The 20,771-nt window shown below is 38.9% G+C and overlaps 1 protein-coding gene across 8 annotated transcripts in view; it reads right to left on the reverse strand.

Moving 5' to 3' along the window:
- bcas3 (BCAS3 microtubule associated cell migration factor) overlaps positions 1–13,297 on the reverse strand; it is a 315,717-nt gene extending 302,420 nt beyond the window's left edge. For all 8 annotated transcript variants that reach the window (XM_019367610.2, XM_013276535.3, XM_019367613.2 and 5 more), the window contains exons 1-5: positions 13,197–13,297; positions 8,441–8,533; positions 7,531–7,585; positions 7,166–7,241; positions 6,872–6,978 (exon numbers count right to left, since the gene is read on the reverse strand). In XM_019367610.2, coding sequence (XP_019223155.1) covers positions 6,872–6,978; positions 7,166–7,241; positions 7,531–7,585; positions 8,441–8,511 — 309 coding nt within the window. In that variant the 5' untranslated portion in view covers positions 8,512–8,533; positions 13,197–13,297. The remainder of the gene's footprint in view (positions 1–6,871; positions 6,979–7,165; positions 7,242–7,530; positions 7,586–8,440; positions 8,534–13,196) is intronic.
- Positions 13,298–20,771: the final 7,474 nt, after the last annotated feature.

Here is a 20,771-nt window from a genome sequence, read left to right on the forward strand (position 1 = left end):
AATAAATTAAAAGGTAAACAAAACATTTGGAAATGCCAGTTTTAGTTTCAAGTCTAAATTTTCAGCAGGTTTATCAGCAGCTTCCCAGGCATGGATTAAGCCTAGTCCAAGTCTAAAAGAAAAATTCAATGAATATGGAAAGAAGTTATGGTCTAGAAGTCAGCTTAATTCATGTCTGGGGAAACTGAGCCTAAGGGAGTTGTTGGGGAGACTCCCAACCTCAGTATTTAAAAATCCCTGCCCGGGTGTACGACGGAGTTTCATTAGAAATGTTCTGATGTTTGTGCCAATACCTAAATTGTAAATACATAAAATTTACAACAATGCATTAAAAAAATAACCCTAAGACTCTGACATCATCAATTTATAAAAGGTTTTTTAATACTAAATGTTAGAGACACATTTTGAGAATAATAAAAACTCAATCATTATTTCATTTTTACTTCATCTTCCACTCTGATTGTCTACTTGAGCCATTTGAGTACATGAACACACAATCTGTTCAGTACTAAAAACAGTCAAACAGTCCAACTTATATAGTGTAGCCAATTATTTACTGAAAAAACACACCACAATACATAAAAAATTATTAGAGAAATAAAAACTACATTTCCAGCAGCTGTTTGTTCATATGTTTGACTGTTGCACAGTTGATGTGTAAGGGCAGTGAGCTTGTCTGTTTCTCACTGCCATCATCATCTGCCTTCACTGAATAAACATGTTCATTCTACCACATTTGCACAGACTTGAAATTACATTTACAGATAAACAGTAAGAATAATAGAGTTGAACTTAGAGTAGATTTTTAAGTTTGCTGCATTTCTGGTCTTTATTACGGAGCAAATTTAACCACAGTGAAAAGCACTTTAATGTGTGTGTGTGTGTGTGTGTGTGTGTGTGTGTGTGTGTGTGTGTGTGTGTGTGTGAGAGAGAGAGAGAGAGAGAGAGAGTGAGAGTGTGTGTGTGTGTGTGTGTGTGTGTGTGTGTGTGTGTGTGTGTGTGTGTGTGTGTGTCCAGCTGGGTTTAGTCTTCATCCATTTATATGTGATGCCAGTATATTGGTTCCTGGCAGTGTCTGGTATATGTAATGGCACATTGTTCTAAGCATACAATGCCCCACTTTTCTTTCTCTTTTATGCATTAAATTACAGTGAACCCTGCATTATCACTTTACTAGTGCTTTAATCTGTTTGTTTTAAGTCTTTAAACCCATCTGAGGGGATGATCGCTCTTTTGTGCAATTAGTAGCCTTTTCAAAGTGGCGGATTTGGAGCCGTGTTTTTATTCAAAGTGCTTGAAGCCCAGCTGCGGTAGATTAACACTGAAGACACGGGCAGGTTATACAAGCACTGATAGCAGGAGTAAAAGGAGGTTGGCAGCAGGGTACGATTCCTATGCAGGCAAATGGTCCTGCAAGGGGGAATAATGGAATTTGCTGGATTAAAATGAGAAGAGGGGATGGCTGGAGGTTAATGCGGCGGGTTATTGTGCATTACCCCACTGCTCATCCTCGCCTTACATGGCTCTATATGACATCCACTGCCATCAACAACATACCCAGTATTACATTAGTGGCCAGCGTATGCAATATGCCAAATTGCTTTTTCAAACTTGTTTTCCCTGCATATTATTCATTATATTCATTTCATTTGTGGCACATAATGTTTTTGTGAAATCACAGTGTCTGCTCTTCTGTTTTAATCTCTCAAATGTAATGCCTTAAGCTGTGAACAGATATCTGGGCCATATTCACAAGTGGATACTCTCACGAATACAGCGCTGGACATATTGGGGGTTTGGAGCGAGGAGGTGCCTGACAGTAGCAGGTGCTTGGTCTTCCATAACACACACCACTGAGGTGATGGACACACAGAATGGTGAACTGCTTATGATGCAGATCTGCAACGCAAATTGAAATGTGCCACTCTGTTTTCTCTTCATAATGTAAGGACCAGATCTGAACCCTCAGTCACCTGTCTGTCGACACTGACGATGCTGAGTAAGGATCACCAGTTTGGAGAGCACATCTGTGCAACTCCAATAAAACATAATAGAATATAAAGCACCTTTAGGAATGCTGTTGAAAATGTAAAAGTTTACATTAAGTGCTGCTCATCAAAATCCATGTGTGCATCCTTAAACCCTAATAAATATGCGGAGCGTCTTTCCTTCTCAGGAAAATTCAGCAAAACCATATTTAAGCATTTGAAATAAAGCATTATTTAGATTTATTATAAGTAATAGTCTGTCTCTTTACTGATTTAGCACCATATTGCTGCATAGTGTAGCACAATACCATAATAATAGAAGAGAACCGTACATAACCAGGACTGAAAGAGACCTCACAGAAGAAAGGTACATGGATTGAATGCAGGTTCATTACTTCACACCGTGTCAGCTTGGCTGGCGGTCATGTGTAGGTTCAAACAAGATGGCGTGAGGCTGGAATAAAATCTATCCATCAACTGGTGGGCTTTATTATTGGTTACACCAACACACACTAAAAACCAACCACTCTAAAAGCAACTGGCTTCCTTTTATACTCTACCCATTCAGGTGAGCATCGGGAATTACCCACGTCGGGGGTTAGCAAACCAAACGAGAAAACAAACATCCACATAAGCAAACATCAAACCATAATACAACACATGGAAGACATATTTCTATTCATACAAAGTCCGATAAATAATTCAATAACATATATACGGCAATCAATTATATATAAATTAGAAACACCTTAACCAAAACCTCCCCCACCTGGGCCATTGGTTTACTCCAGGAGCTCATAAGCAGGTGACTGAGCTGCTTTTACTCATTCACTCCACAACTTGCAAAGGAAGCAAGCAGGAAAAGGTGCGTACTGCTAACACACTTACTAACACACAAATACATGTACAGGAATTTAGGTTTACCAAAACAAATGATAAATTGTGAACAGCTCCAACTCAGGTTCTTTTTCGTGACACAGGTAGGATGACCAGTCCCCCTCTGTCCACAAACAGTCACTTAAATACTAACCTGATAAAGAATCACCAAACCATACATATGTTTCTTTTTTTTTATGTTGGTTTAAAAATACAAATCCTCAAGCGAATAAAAATACAGGTAAGGGTAATGGAACCCCTGGTCTCCATTACACACCACTTTTCCATTCGGAAATCATTATGAATATTTCTGTATGTGTGCTCGGTATGCTTTTAAAATTTTCAGCAGTCAAAACTGATTTAAAATTAAGGTGGCTGTGCTCTAGATGGTGAGTGGGTGATCTACAAGTTGGAAGGTCAGTGGATTGATCCCCGGCTCCCCCGGTCCATGTGTCAGATACTGAACTTTAAGTTGCATTTGATGCATCCATAGGGGTGTGAGCGTGTATGTTTAAATGCGCTTAAGTATAGTTAAAAGCACTGCATGAACATCTGTGTGATTGGGTGAATGAGACTTGTGGTAGAAAGCACTTTGCTTCAGTGCTCATGTGCAACAATCTGAGAGTCCCACCACGATGTGTTATGTATTTTAAAATAAAGTAGTTTTTTTACTGTAGATTTACATATTATATAGTCACTGAGGGGAAGGGGGGGGGCAGTTTAAAACAGGCCAATATTATCGTCTGCTTATCTATCAGTGTCAGCATTTACAATGCCCGACAAATGAAAATTAATAAGTAAAGTGATGGGAGAGATGAGTGCTGATGTTGCATAGTTTGTCCACTCTGCGACTTCTCTTGTGTGTGGAAAACCACAAACACAATCATCAAAGCAGAGAGTAATTGAACAAATAATTAACTACACAGAACAAATGTTTTTTTATTTATGAAATTAGTTCATGGTTTGAGTTTGTGGAGGGAAAAAAAAATAAATAAGCACACCTATATTAGACCCTAGAGTTTTCAAATGAAGATTAACATTTGAATTTTAGTGTTGGTCTAATAAATGCTATTTTAGTCAAGCTCTAATAAACAGGATTTGTTAGTGGACAATGATAAGCCTTGGGAAGGCACATAAATTCAAACTGATTAAAGCATAAATAACCCTACACAGCTATGGCGCTATGGCAGATTAAACAGATTGTATTAGACCTCTCCTTCTGTGTAACTTACATATCAGTGTCTGGATTACAAAAACTCCCCGTGTCCATTCATGTATTAATATTTGTTAAATATAGGAGAGGGTTTTTAACCCTTTTTGTAAGATGGCTCCAACTCCTCGACACATCCACTCACACTCTGAACAGGCATTTTACTTTAGCATTTCATCAACACAATCGCAGACAATTAGTCTATGACAGTCTGCCTCTTATCACGCAGTGCTCGGTAACACCTCTCCAGTGTGAGGTGACGGTAATCTACATCACCTGAACACCTCTGTCAGTATCCATACAACCAGTCAGAGTCCCCACCTCATGAGTCTGTGAAAGCATGTGTGTAAAAGTGTGTTCGTACTCTGGTGAGCCATTACAGAGGGTGTTGGCTTAGCAACTGTCACAAACACTTCACAGCCACTCAAAAGGCAGAGAGCAAGGCACCTTAGGTGCTTACTTAAAAAGCCTGTGAAAAAAACATAACCCATAAACATCCTGGAAACTCTGAAAACTTAAAAGGAAAACAATAGAAAAGGAAAGTGTGTAATAACAGGCCAGGCTTTGCTGCAGAACTGGTGTCAGTTGCAACAGAAAGGCAGAGAAGGCTATTTTACCGTGTGTGTGTAGCATTGCTAAAACAGCTGTAATCCTTTCCTCCACAATGCAACAGAAAGTCTGCTCACAACACGAGATTTGCCACATCATTCTGGTCAATGTGTGTGATCACGAATAAAGTAAGAGTGTGTCTTTTTAGCCGTGGCCTGTGGATGTTTATAAAGAGACTGATTAAGGACTTTGGTGTGTTTAGATCTCACAGGATGTATGTGAAGTTTGCATATTTCTGTGACAGCCTCCACATGAAAGGCGATACTTGGTGAGCGAAGCCTTCGCAGTGTTGTGGATAATTTGTTAAGTTACAAAGCTGACAAAATCTTCTAATGATTTTCCAAGTTTGACTTTGAAGAAGTCTTTTTTGTAAAGACTAAATAACTTGCCCATTCTGCTGGGTGAGGGCTCTACGAGGTTTAACACTGTCCAAGTTACAAAAACATATTTGAAGACAAGAACTACTTTTCCACCAACATTCTGTAAAAAGAAATACGAGCCAAACAGAACACTTTTGCCCTAAACAACATTTTAGTTTGACTAGTTTTGCCACAGATAATTAATATCTGTGACACAGAGCCGTCCTACAGATAACAGAGGTCACATTAATCCATATCTTGTCAATCAGTAGCATGTCATAACATGGCGGCTTATCAATAGGTCTCCACCTTGTGGCTACACTCAACATGACATTGCAGTGCGGCTGAACTGCAGGGATCACTCACAATACATTTCTAAATTGTCCTGGACACACAATATAACCAACTACATTGTTACACTCTTCTTAAAACATCATTAATTAATATACTCATTATTTTTTATCATAATATTAATAATATTATTTGATAATTGTTACAATTGTTAAATTCATATTATTATGATTAGTACTTGATTAATATTGTAATTATGTATCCTTCACTTACTGAACTGCACAATCACAATTTACTCACTAGTCTTATTGTAATGTGTCAGTACCATGTGTATTCTTATGTCAACTAGGTGTGAAAGTAAATTTTGTTACTTTAAAAAAAAAAAAATCATAGGTTTCCACAGTCTTGATACATATTGTAATAATGTGAGTACATGAATTTTGATAAGTGGACATGTAGGAGAGTTTCAGCAGTAGCTAACAGTTGTAATGGACTGATTCCCACACTGTTAAAAAGACTCAACCCTGAAGCAAAGAAGGCGCGGGTCAGTGCCAGGCTTTTTAAACCTGTGATAAACACAGACACTGAAAGAACGGCATTAGGTGTTGAATCTCTTTTGCAATCTATTCTGTACTGCAAGAGAATTTTTGAAGTGGCTACACTTGCCAGTGAAGATGTGTGTCAATCACTGCCACTGCTGTGTGAGTTTCTACTCTTTTTTTCATTTTCTCCATAACCTTTACTCACACAAAGGTGGACATGCTTAACAGAGCACTCAGACATGATACGAACTCTGAGAACCGCTACTATTTGTATCAAAGAACAGATAACATGGTCAACATCGCCGGCTAGTGGACACGGACCTACACTGCAATACACTCTAGACTTTAAAGGATGAATTGATGATTAGGTTAGATCCAGGTTAGCCACAGGGATTCATAAGAATATATTTAGTTGTTTAACTTTATTTTAGTAAGTTTAGTAATATTTTCTAACCTACTTGAGTCATTTTATTTCATTCTTGCTTCTTGTGTGCATTTTAAAGTATGTGACTATAGTTGTGTACAGTTTCACAATCTTTTCATCCATGAAGATAAAGATATAAAATATTCAAAACATTTTCTTAAGAATTTAAATCAATTCAATTAGCAAGATAACTAAAAGCAAACACTGTGAAAAAAAAGAAAAAAGAAATGCTTTCCAACACAGCTATCGTGACAGTACATTACAGTAGAATAAATGGACGCCGCTGGTACTTAAATTTTAACAAGCTAGCACTTCATTCAAGTGAATTGCCAGCAAGTATTTTGGCTAAAGCAAGTCACAAACTAATATGCATTTTTTAGTCAGGTCCTGTCAGGTCCAGGAGTACCAAATGTTCATAGCCAAAGCCCAGCACAGTTTATTTCCTCCAACTGCAAAGGCATAACAAATGCTGACAAACTGAAGTGATCACAGTTCTGAAAAGTTAAGGCAGAAAAGGATCAAGTAAAAAAGGATGAGTTCGCAGTTTTAAGGACCAATTAGATGCAACTTACAGATACGCTCCAGATCTGCATTCCATCAGTATAGCCAATCATGAGGCAGAGTGGAGGGTCAGTAGTGCCACTGTGCATCTCCATAAACTCTGGGTTGCGTGCAGTGTCTTTGCAAACAGAAAATGTGTAAAGAGCAATAGTAAATAACAGTAAAGTTAAAACTTGTAACACTGTTACAATACATTGTTGGAAACGCATAATGCATTATAGACTTTTTAAAGTTTTAAATTAGTAGATCAGTGTATACACAGAGGATGACTATGGCTTTTCAATATTTGAGCCATGAGTTCATACCATTAATGTCAGCTTTCTCAAATCGAACCCAAATGATTTTCTCTTTCTCATCAGTGGGTGGAGCCCCAGTATATGCCTGTAGAAAGAAAGAAGGCAAAACAGAACAGATACAGCAAAAACATAAACAACACTGAGGAATAATACTAAAGAATGTAAGACCTATCTACAAGACTGTATTTGCATTTCCTGGTTTCTAATCGATGTACATCGAGTATCAATAAAACAGTGATATTTAGCATTTATATTTAGCATTTGTTTTCAGTTTGGTTTTTCAATGTTGTATGCAAATTTTCTAATTGCTAATAATGTTGTTGTCTATTCAGTAAAAAATGAAAAAAAAAAAAGTAAAAGTAGAGGAAAGTTACCTGAGGCACTACATCCTGCAGAAAGGTCACAACACTCTCCATGTAAGACTGTTCCCTGTAAAAACAAAAAGCTCATCACAAATGTGCAGAATGCATTGAGAATTACACCGTAACATTAATGCACAGGGTTTTACAAAAACAAAGCAAGAGTAAGTATCAAATGGATGTACAGTCAAGAATAGCCCCTCATTTCTTTACATTTTGCTTTCAAAGAGCTGGATTTTTTTGTAATTTTTTGAAGTGTTCTTGAGCAGTAGTTCGCCCGTCTTTCTAGGGGTCCTTCAGTGTTTTTCCAAAGAGCTTTGACCTGAAAACATGATCTCAGTGGAGTGTGGAGTGTGTCCTCAATAAAATGGAGAAGGCTGAAATATGCCAGAATACACAAAAACTGGACTGAAAATCAACAGCAACAGCTGTTACTGAGTGAATAATCCAAATGTTAAATTCTTGATATGTTAAAAGGCAAAGAACAGTGTATCACAGTGACCAGTGGTGTTGCAAATCTTGTCTGGACCTCAAAATAACTGAAGTAATGTTGGATCATCTTGTCAGAAAATGAAACAAAAAGGAGCGAGTAAACAAAGAAGAGCTTTGGAATATCCTTAAATAAAAGTGCTAATGCCAAATATTGATTATAAAGCTTGTGAGAATTGTACAAAGTTTGTTTTTGCCATATATGTTTACACGTTTCAATAAATCGCTGCATCCATTTTAATAGCAAAATACCAAGTGATGAGGGGTGGCTTAAGATTTTCTACAGTACTGTGTGAAAACATTTAAAGGAGACCCAATTCATGAGATCACATGAATCATCGAACATCCAAGTACATCAAGTACACTGTTTCTTATCCTTGGTATTTAGAAATACAGCACATGTGTTTACTAATAGATGACAAAGATTTGTCCTTACGTAGCAGCTTGTGCTCGCACCAAAACCCCTCCAGCACAGCGACTCGGTCTGCGTGGAGAGTCCGAGGCCATTTTGTCCTTTTGGTTTGATATTCTGAAAAGATAAAAAGAGACATTTAGCAAACTGGACTAACTTGACCTGACAAACAAACTGAATGTCGAATGTAAACACTGACATGAAATAAGCAGTTACAATGCGAGAAAAGATGAAGTAGATTTAGGTTTTTAATCTAGATGGTAAAATCCAGCAGAATGTCGATTGTACAATATCGATTCCTACATAAATATTCAAGGTTAGTTTTTTGCTTCTTTGCTTAGTTCAAAAAGCATTTTTAAATTACAAAGGTCAGAACAACAAAGTCTAGTAACAATAATAACAATGAAACCATAGCCAAAAGGCACTGTGCTTATTTATCCTACCAAAACAATAAAAACACACTGAATCATGCAAATGTAATTTTAAATGTGTACAATGTTGTGTTTTCAGTAGACTGATGGCTGTGACAGCCAATTGAAAATGAGAAATCCCTTTTTTCCCCAAACAGAAATTAGTGTTTTCTAAAACTATACTTTATTAGGATCAAAAACAACAAAAAAGAACATCAACAGTGTTTTTCCTGTTTCAGAACAGGCATTTGGTTTGGAACTGAACACAGCATTTTGTTGTATTATTTAAGGAAATCTATGCATTACATTTCATGCTGGTGTTATAAATAGTTTTCAAGTTTAAAATCCTACATGATCATCGCACCACTCATTCAGTACCAAAACATTTTATTTTTCAAGATTAAAGCTTTTAAATTATGACCATCATTTTTATACATGCTCATGCGACACATTATGGTAGGGGGACTACATGGCTTAAACTATAAACATTCTTGTTGTTAGGAAACAACGCCAACCAAGCTATTTTTCTGCTAAATTCAAACTTGAATTGTCATATGGACAAGAACTACTTTTTATTGACAGCTTATGAGTCTAGGAGATAAAAGCATACCACACCCTCCTCCAATATCTTTTCAAAGCAGTATGGACTGCAGAGAACCCCTATTGATGAACAAATGACACTGCAAGAGATTCTAAGACCACCCGGGCTAATGTAGACAAGCATCCCTGGGACTTAACACAGACAGGAAGTAGTATATGAACTGATATAGTAAGTATACCAGTTCATATACTACAACAAGTTAATGGTAAACTAGTACCTGGACATAAAGCAGGTAAAATAAGTATTGAACCCGTCACCAATTTCAAAGGTGCTATAGACATGAAATTCTTACAAGATGCTGTTAACAACCCATCCAATCCATACATGCAAAGAAATCAAACTATAGTTGTCCATAAATTAGTGTAATAATGAGAAAACACATTGTTTTTCAAGTTTTGAACACATGAAAAAAGGGAGGTCCAGCAGTTTTTAAGCATACGTCACTGGCACGATTCATATAACTGAAGTTAGGATGAATGGAAAAATGTGCCAAGACATTCTTGATAAAATTCTGCAGCCATTTACCAGGATGATAAAGATAAAATAAGGCTGAAAGTTTAAGAAAGACAATGATCCCAAACACGCAGTCAAGGAAACTCTGAATTGGTTTCAGAGAAAGAAAATAAAGCTGCTAGAATGCCCAGACCTGAATCCGAATGAAAATCTATAGAAAGAAGCTCAGAGTTCATAGACGGGGCCCACGAAACCTTTAGAATTTGAAGACTGTCTGTATGGAAAAATGAGCCAAAATCACACTTGAGCAATGCAAGTTTCTCCAGACAGGAGGTGTCTTGAAGCTGTCATCACCAACAAAGGCTTTTGTACAAAGACTAAAATAAATTTCAGTAAAACGCGTTCAATACTTTTTCCTTGTGTCATTTCTCATTATTACATATAACTTTATGAACATATATGGTTTGATTTCTTTGTATGTGTGACTCGGATGGGTTGTTGCCAACATCTAGTGAGAACCTCATCTCAATAGCACCTTTAGGAATATATTTACTTTGAAAATTGGTGTGCAATACTTATTTCACCCACTGTATGTTTGATATGTTAACATTAGTAAAGACATGTTGATTAAGTTTTTGTCATCACTGGAGATTTACAGAAAAAAAAAATTCTCTTAATGTTCCTCTACTAACAAGTGTATCACCCATGTCTAACACACGGAATTGGAAATCTTGCAATGGAGGCCTCCTGACCTGGAGGCATATACATCATACAACATACTTACATTAATTTCTGCATGGACGATAATATTTTTAGTATACTCAAATGCAAAACCATGGATGAACAGTGAAGTCAAATGGCTGCCCTGGGCCAGAAGACGCTGCCTTGAAATCGGGCAAGCCCTAAGCCTCCACTATTGCCAGAGCAAAACCTTGTCATTAGTAATAGTTCGTATAGTACATCTGAAACTGACCTACGAATCAATCAACCATAAAAAAGAGACCTAACTTACTCAAGACATGAACCACTATTTATATATAATAGAACACTGACAATTTTAAATTTATTCTTTAGCTACTTTGTTACTTGTAGCCTGTCAAAACACAAACAAACAAAAAACTATTTGTTCCCATTGCTTTACTCAATCTACACAAAATGTGAAAGATAACACTGTTTGACAGGCATTATGAAGGGGTTTGGAGTAGAGCCTCTACTCCACGTCAAAAGGAGCCAGCTAAGGCTGTCATCTCCAAGGTAAGGTGTTCCACATGTCCTACCAGGAGGTAGGGCTGTGCGATATGAGGAGAATCCAATATTGCAATATTTTTTGGCTATATCACAATACACTTATATATATATATATATATATATATATATATATATATATATATATACATATACATATATACATATACATATATACATATACATATATACATATACATATATACATATACATATACATATATATATATATATATATATATATATATATATATATATATATATATATACACACACACATACATACATACATACATACATATATATATACACATATGGCAATATGTTTAAATAACCTCAGAAAACAAATGGTATTTGTAACCATATAGTGCCTAACATCACACTGCTGTACTACTCAGATCGACCGTTCCATGTATATTACAAAAAATCAGAATGAATAGAAATATTTTATTTTAGCCAATTTTTTTAACCATCAGTTGCACAAAGAGGTTTCTCACAAATGACAATACTGTCACAGTATTTCTCTCACTGTGGTCAAGACTAGAAATTAAAAAGGTGCTCTTTTGTGCTTCCAACATATAAAAAAATTTAAAATAAAAAATTTGACCTCAAACCTTTTTTTTTTTTGGTGTGTGGGGAGACGTTGACATGCGGAGTTTAAAACAGTCTTAATTTTGCAGTGGAATAAATTCCTGGTACTGCTACTTTTAGTGGCAACAGTTTTATGGCATGTTTCGCAAAATTACCACATTTTGTTCACACAGAAAACTAAAACAGGCCTCAGCTGCCTTACCTAAGTTGATGAGCATTTTCTCTTATAACAATAAAAAACAAATTCTTTCAAAAGGGTAGTTGGAAAATCTAGCACTGAAAGCAGAAATTCAGTGCAACTAAAGTAAATACACCAAGCAGAACAGACGTATTAGTTAAAAAACCTGTAATCAGTGAATCTAAGATAAAAACACCTATAAAACCCAGAATATAAATGGGGTTGGTGCAAAATCTGAGCTTCTGGGAGAGCACAGCCAGTAAGATCTGACAGTGTTCTGACAGTAAACTTACAGAACAGAAGTATGAGGATTTCAAAGTGTTGTCTTATACCTTGTACACTTCGGCAAAAGATATAACATGGTCTTATATCTTATATAGACAGCTAACATTTATAGATCCTACCATGAATTCCCATGGATAGTCCAAATCAGCCGGTAAAACAATAGGACACACACTCTTCCACACATCCTAAGCAACCTGTGGAATTATTCCACAGAATTATATTCTGTGATTATATAATTGCAGCTGGGGAATTATATTTCAAAGCTAACCTCTGAGCACCAACAGGATCTGAGGAGCTGGACATGGTGGCAATGGATACAGCTGCCACCATGAATTTGAACCAGAGAGCCTGGGGCAGCTATATGCCACGATAATACTGAAGCAGCTGTTTGCTATGCCCCTAGTCAGACAAATACATTCTAGGTCATTTATTTAGACTGCAAACTATGTATACTACACATGGTAATACCAGTGCCTCGACCCTGACACAAACTGACTTGGCGAAATGAAGCATCCCTATAAACTAATGACACAGGGTCTTTATGCATTTAGCCACTTAGTACACCACATTCAGTTATCCTTGTTTTGTCTCTGCAAGCATTCCAAGCAACAACCGGAGCTAATAAGACCACTCGAAAACCGTTATCATCACGCAGGGCAAAAGCTCGTGTAGCGGTAGAGACAAAGCTACATACAGTAAACAACATGCCTGAGAAGCTTGACATTCCTAGCCTCCGTTACATACACGAAACTCTTATTCTGCGAGCTAGTACCACTAGCAGCTAGCGGACCCATTCGGGTAACAACTGTAACAGCTGTCAAGGGAACACAACACAGCCATTGGCTAACGCGAAAGTTATCTCAGTAGATAACATACGGCTAACATAGCTAGCTAGCATTAGCTGATAAAAGTCCCTTAAAGTGTTGGAAGAATAGAGTTAAAACCCAGCAGCTGGAGATACATTTGTCATGTTCAATAAAGCATTATGTTTTATAGCTAGCAGCTATAGTTACGAACCGAGGAGCTGAGTGCTGACAGTCTCCTTGTGTATACACTTCGTTGTGCTCTGAAGCTCTCTGCAAAAAACAGTCAAAACACAAACAGACTAGATTTGCGGAACTGTGTTGTGTCATTGAAAGCCAATCAGATCACGGATACGTTCTCGTCAAACCAATCAAACAACAGCAAAGGCGGAAACAATGATTACGTCGCATTACAAATAAAGCCTTTACAACTTAATAGTCATTGTTAACCTCCAAGTGTCTTTAATTTACACTTGGAGACTTCAGAGACTTGAAGTGTCTGTAGTTAAGCAATCAAAAATACTTAGGACTAGTGATAGTGTAGTGAAAAGTAATGCTTCGTGAAACACTAAAACATTTGAAGCAGTTGTGCACGAACTGTATTGAGGTTTCAAAACAATCCGACACAAACAAGCTTTGCACAATTCTAAACAAAGCTACAAATTAGACCAGACTATCAGTAATTATGATCAACACGCTTAGAGAAATCCCCGTTTGTTTATTGTGATAACAATAAATATGTAAAAATTGTGTGTTTTTGTTTTCTGTTCTGTGTCCTGTTCTTTTTGTATATGTGTGTGTTTATTTGCTGCTGATACAACCAAATTTCCCCTTGTGGGACAATTAAAGGATTATTATATTCTATTCTAACAACATAGGTTTTGTGGCTTTGATTGTTACTTACTTTGTATATACGTATCATGTGAATATGGAACAAAGATCCACGTCCTCATCACCGGAAGCCTCCACCTGGTGGGAGGAGCTCTCAAACACCTGGACCCAGCTTCCTCTAAGTTATTAAATAAAAATGTATTAAAACCTCTGAGTAACGGTTCTTCTGCTGAGCCTGGTTCTTCCGGAGGTTTCTTCCTGTTAAAAGGGAGTTTTTCCTTCCCACTGTCGCCAAAGTGCTTGCTCATAGGGGGTCATATGATTGTTGGGTTTTTCTCTGTATCTATGAAGCGCCTTGAGGCGACTTTTGCTGTGATTTGGCGCTATATAAATAAAATTGAATTGAATTGAATTGAATTCTACCTTTTTGAATCTATGCCATGAAGAATTAAGACTTTTTTTCAAGTGGACATGAAACACTACATGTGTTTAAGGTACAGTCACTAAGTTTTTGAGGTTATTTAATAGAAAAAAATGATATTGTGGTCATGAATATACATAGATTAGTGTCCAATTAGTCTTCAAAAAAATTCAGTCACTCATACAAACTTATAATTAGTCCATTAAAAACAGAAAATGTGACGGAGGAGCAAGGTGGCTACCACAAACTGCAAACTTGCTCCTATGTAATTTTATAAACAAGTGGAAAAAGAGCAGGCTCAACAAGCACTTTCACTTGTGTGACAGCTGAGACCTGAGTCTGGGAACCACCCCTGGTAGGCAGGGCTGGGATTTCCCCTTTTATAAGCACAGGTGCAGGCGATTAGTTGATCTCTTGTGTGAATCTGGAGCTGTGTGAATGCTTGGTGATGGTGATGATGATTATCATTATTATTATTATTATTATTATTTTATCAACAGAAAGAATAATAATATTAGGAAAAAGATTTATTATATTTTTATTATATTTTTTAATAAATGGTTTGAAAAAGAATCCTTCCCTCTCACAATTAGCAACTAACAGTAAATCACTGTTATATATAAGCTCTCTCTTGTCTTACTTCTCTCCATCATCTTTGCTATTCCTTTGAAAAAAGTGAGGCTCCATAAATGTTAAAGAGTTAAGTATTACTTCTCAGTTGCAGTGAACAGATAGAATAAAATGGTAAAATTAAACAGACGAAAGTACAAGAGAAACAATTTAACATAAACTAGTGACACACTCCGGGGCGTGATCAACCCTGGCAGGGCCTCCTTGGATGAGGGTGTCTATTGATAATGGCCGAAACACCCGATGAATCCAAGGTCCACTACTGATGATGTGTCCCAAATCTTAATATGATAATCTAGATCAGATCTCTAATCCCAAAAAAATGGCAGATTAGCTTGTGTAAAAGACCAAAAGTTGAGGCACACAACGATGTGTGCTGCTGGTAAAGTTTCTGCGCTGCCTTTCCTCATAACAGCCATCCTTCAAGATTCTCTCCATTAAAGCAATGCAATATTGGGGACTATAACATCTAGTCCTTTTACTGAATCTCTCTATATATCTATATATAATCACTATATAACTGTTAGTTATATAGTAGACATTTATTAAACAGCTAAGAATATTTTACAAATTTTCAACCAGGAATGAATGCAGAAAGATGAAGGCATCCGTGTAGAGTGTGCCAATGTGCAGGTGGCTGTCAGTATATTTAAAAGAATAAAAGACAGAAGGAAGTATGTTGCAAGGCACTTTGTTTTGCCTTGCTGTCTTGCTTCTCTTTATGGGACACTGTTGTTTGATACTGAAGAAAATGTTAAAAAGTGATCTCTCACTTCATGTAGGCTCAGGAGGTAGAGTCTGCTCTGACCCTTCCTGTAGAGAGCATTAGTGTTGTGGCTTCAGTCCAGTTTATGATTCAAGTAAACACCCAGGTACCTATACGAGTCCACTATCTCAATGTCCACTCCCTGGATGTTCACCAGTGTCAGTGTGGTGGGTCTGCATCTCCGGAAGTAAAGTAAGTAAGTAAGTCAAAGTTTATTAATGTTGTCAGTGTTTTGTTTTATGTCATGGTTAAGGAGTTGTTCTCGGTTGTATCTCACGTTTAGTTTAGTTCAGGTTCCATGTGTCATTCTGTCTCTCAGTGTCAGGTCTGCGTTTTGGTGTAGTGTTCTCGTTTCCTGTTTTATTGTGAAGGTCTGCGTCTCATGTGAGGGTGTTCAGTTTTACCTCTGTCTCGTCTGGTTGATTATTCCCAGCTGTGTTCCCCACCTGTGTGTAATCTCCCTGTGTTTCTCTGTGTGTATTTAAGTCGCGTCTTCTGTCTTTGTGGTTGCTGGTCCGTCTGTGCATCCACAATGTTCCACTCGTGTGTCTGGTGTTAGTATTTTAGTTTTGTAAATAGTCTCGTCAAGTAGCAATCGGGTATTTTGTTCACCTTGTACATATTTTTCACTGCAGCAGCCTAGTAGGCGTGAGAAGCCATTTTTTGTTGATTAAGTTTTCTCCTGTTTTTTGTTAGAAAGTTAGGTAAGTGGATTGTCTTTTGGTTGGTGTTTATTTTGTGTAGGAAAGCATAGGGACCAGTAGGGAGTTTTGTTTGTTATTTTTGGCACTGCTCACAGCTGAAGCAAATAAATGGCTGCTTAGCATTTTAGAAGATATTGTTGTTGGTGTACTTAGTTGGGTGGTGTGTGAGTGGGCCAACTTCTTGTTGCGTTCATACACGCCTAGACAAAGAACGTAACAATTAATATAGCACTTTTCACAGACATATGTCACAAAGTGCTTCACAAGAAAAGGTAACAAAACATAGTACAGTCATAAATACATCATAAAAACCCTGGTATAATTAAACGCTTTTTGAAATAAAAATGTCTTTAGCTGTCTCTACCAAGTCCAGACACCGTATAAATAGAGGAAGTGCATTCCACAGTCTGGGTGCAACAGCTTGGAAAGATTGGTCCCCTTGAGTTCTGAAGTGAGTGTGGGACCTCTAAAAGGTTTTGATTTGATGAGGCATGTATACCAAACAAAATACGAATCAAATCAGCAATATAGGAAGGGGTCTGTCCCTGTAGTGCTTTGAAGGTTAAAACTAAAATTTTAAAATGGAACCTAAATCTGATTGGTAGCCAGTATAGTGACTTTAAAACAGGACTTATATGAATTAAATGAGTAGTATAACTGACTGTCATCAGCAAAAAGATGATAAGATACATCAGGAAACTGCCGTATTATCTGGCCTAAAGGAAAAATGTATACTAAGAACAAAATAGGTCCCAGCACGGAGCTCTGAGGAACTCCACACAGCAGCTCTGTAGATTCAGACATAATCTGGTTTGCAGACACACTAAAACTCCTATCAGATATACAGGATGAAAACCACTCTAGAACAGCGGCAGACATGCCAACCAGGTCTCTCAGTCTGTTAGTCAGGTATGATTAACTGAATCAAAGAAGAAACTGACTGCACTCCATGAGCATGGCAACACAAATGAGCCAGCTGCTAATGAATGAGACACACTCATTCATATCTGCCCTGAGTAAGGCTAGTCACTCAGAATGGGTAACTCAAGGCTGGCCAGTCCTGATCCCCAAGGATCCCCAGAATCCAACAACCAGCCAATAACCTGGCTCAGCACAACATGTCAGGCATTATAGCAGCTAAGATGAACAGGCATATGGCTTAATACATGAGTGGGGCCCAGAAAGTAATTGGCAGAAACACCAAGTTGTTACAATCTCTGTGGGAAAGATTAGTCTCTGATCCAAGTCCACTTGCATCTGCCAATCCCTGGCGTCCTTCAGTGGGCCCAGGTCCAGGGTTGAAGGGCTAGTCCTCGGCTTGTCCCCCTCCCGGACAAATGCTGATGAAAACTGACGCTCCTCTTGGTTCGCGAAAGGTTGAGCGTCGATGGATTTTCTCTTGCACTCAACTTTCTCGGCTAGACACCTGAGGACCTAATTGTGTCTCCATGTGTATCTGCCCTGAGTAAGGCTAGTCACTCAGAATGGGTAACTCAAGGCTGGCCAGTCCTGATCCCCAAGGATCCCCAGAATCCAACAACCAGCCAATAACCTGCCTCAGCACAACATGTCAGGCATTATAGCAGCTAAGATGAACAGGCATGTGGCTTAATACATGAGTGGGGCCCAGAAAGTAATTGGCAGAAACACCAGAGGTGCAAAACATCAGCTAATGGTAGACAGAGCAGTTAACCGGGAGTGTAAGACCAGACTGACCAACCTGTGCACCACCTGGACTGACAACAAGAAAGCCTAAGACTCAATGCCTCACATGTGGATCCTGGAATGCCTAGGACTATACAAAAAGACAAAAGAGAGAGAAGGACTGTAAGAACTGAGGAGACTGTACTACCAGAAGGCAACATTGCAGACATCAAGGACAGTTACAAGTACCTAGGAATCCCAAAGGCAATTGGCAACCATGAAGAGGCCACTAGGAAAACTGCAACCACCAAATACCTGCAGAGGATAAGGCAAGTCCCGAGGAGTCAGCTGAATGGGAAGAACAAGATCTGGGTGATTGGAACCTGCTGTTGATCAGGTACCCTGCTGGATCAGATACATCTGACCCCCAGTGTTCATGGGGGTTAGGGAACCACCCATAAATAGCTGAAATCTTAAAATTATTGAGAACCCTCTAAAAATGCTTATAACTGCCTTTTTTAATAGTTCAAATACCAGATATAACTCTATCATCCTAAAACACTTTAATATAATTTCAAAGTCATCTTACAAGAGATCTCTCTTATCAGATCTCTTCAACGCTTCATTGTCCCAGTTGTGCATCCCACCAAGCTTAAAGTCGGCCACAATTGTCCGACTACCCAACATAAGCAGCCTCAATGACTACCAACCAGCTACCAACTCAAAGACAGCTTTCGCAAAGAGCGATAGTCCTAATCAATGCTAACAGCTGACCTGATTGACTACCTCCCTAGACGTTCAAATGTTGAAAATGAAATTATTAATTGATCGGATATTCTTCGTGTGTGTTCTGTGTTCTAGTAAACACAAACTACATTTTTTTTTATCGTAAGGGTGTTAATGATTCAGTAAAAGGACTAGATGTTACAATCCCTGATAATGCATTGCTTTAAGTGGAGAAAATCTTGAGGGATGGCTGTAGGAGAGAGCAGAGAGGAGAGCCACAGGGGGGTGCCTGACCTGGCATCCCACATCTCCCTGCCAGATTGGGCTATACGCTCTACCTCCCCACTGCCTCCCAGAAAAGGGAAGAAGAGCACAGGGGAGAAGTGCGAAACATTTTTCCTTTTCTTTTTTCTTTCATTCCTCCTTTAGGTTTCACTACCATGAGGTTAACTGCACAGTCCCCAGGAGGCCCTGAGACAGCTGTATCAGTCAAGCAGCAAAATTTCTAATGTTAGGTTTTCTACCCTTTTGACGCCCTCTATTGAGGCAGGCCCACCACGGGTTGATCAATCCTGGGCCTGTGTCTTGCGGTTAGGCTTAGTTGGCCAAGTAATGTCAGCCCTGTTGTTAGACAACAACCTGGACCTCAATACCACCAAGACAAAAGAACTGGTAGTCGATTTCAGAAGGAGCTGCAGCCTGTCAGCATCAACGGGGAGTGTGTGGAAAGGGTCTCCAGTTTTCTCCAGTTCCTGGGTGTGCACATAGACACAGACCTCCAATGGAGCTCATCTCTGTGGTTTTAAAGAAGGCCCAATAGCGTCTCCACTTTCTGAGAATCCTCAGAAAAATGGACCTGAAGAAGGAGCTGCTGACCGTCTTCTACCGCTGCTCCATTGAAAGTGTGCTGACATATTGCATCGGTGTGTGGTTTTCCAGCTGCACCACAACACACAGAAAGGTACTCCAGAGGGTCATTAATATGGCCCCAAAAATCATTGGACATCCTTTTCCCTCCCTGAAGGACCTGTACAGCACTCGCTGTCTCAAGAGGGCACGCAGCATCCTACGGGACTGTACACACCCAGGACACCGGGTGTTTAAGCTGCTGCCATCTGGCAGGAGGTTCAGGCTGCTGAGGTCCCGAACAAATACACTCAAGGACAGCTTTTACAACAGGGCAATAGCCCTAATCAATGCAAACAGCTGACCTGATTGGTTGTGTTGTATGTAGTGCTGACGTGGGACAGTTTTCCAATTTCATTGTACCATTATACTATGTATGACTATGCAATGACAATAAAGAGTTATTTCATCTTATCTTTAGCCACAGCCAGTGACTGGTCCGCTCAGCAGTGTTAGCTAATTCTCTTATAGCCTGCCGTTGCGCCTGTCCTCTGATCCCAATCTCTCTAAGTAGTTTTACTGTTGTACTGGCAACAAAGCCCCTGCACCCCACTTCCACCAGGCGCACCTTGATCTTCCAGCCTCTGTCCTCTGCCTCAGCTGCCAAGTTGGCACACTGCAGCTTCTTATGCTCAAATGCTTCCTCAATTGCATCCTCCCACTATACCGTCAGCTCAGTGACGTACGCAAGTTTTTGGGTGTAAGCCCAAAGGACGAGGTCTGGTCGCAGAGTAGTTGTTACAATCTCTGTGGGAAAGATTAGTCTCTGATCCAAGTCCACTTGCATCTGCCAATCCCTGGCGACCTTCAGCGGGCCCAAGTCCAGGGTTGAAGGGCTAGTCCTCGGCTTGTCCCCCTCCCAGACAAATGCTGATGAAAACTGACGCTCCTCTTGGTTCGCGAAAGGTTGAGCGTCGATGGATTTTCTCTTGCACTCAACTTTCTCGGCTAGACACCTGAGGACCTAATTGTGTCTCCATGTGTATCTGCCCTGAGTAAGGCTAGTCCTACAACCAACCAAGATGTGCTTCAGTGTTGCTGGGACTGTACACAGGGCTGTACACAGCGTGCGTGGACTTCCCCTGTGCAGAAGGCAACTACAAATGTTGTACATGCTAAATAAACAGAAAAAAAGATCCCTGTTGTCTTTGCTTAATGTCT

The sequence above is a fragment of the Oreochromis niloticus genome, linkage group LG14 (genome assembly GCF_001858045.2).
Source record: "Oreochromis niloticus isolate F11D_XX linkage group LG14, O_niloticus_UMD_NMBU, whole genome shotgun sequence".
Lineage (NCBI taxonomy): Eukaryota > Metazoa > Chordata > Actinopteri > Cichliformes > Cichlidae > Oreochromis > Oreochromis niloticus.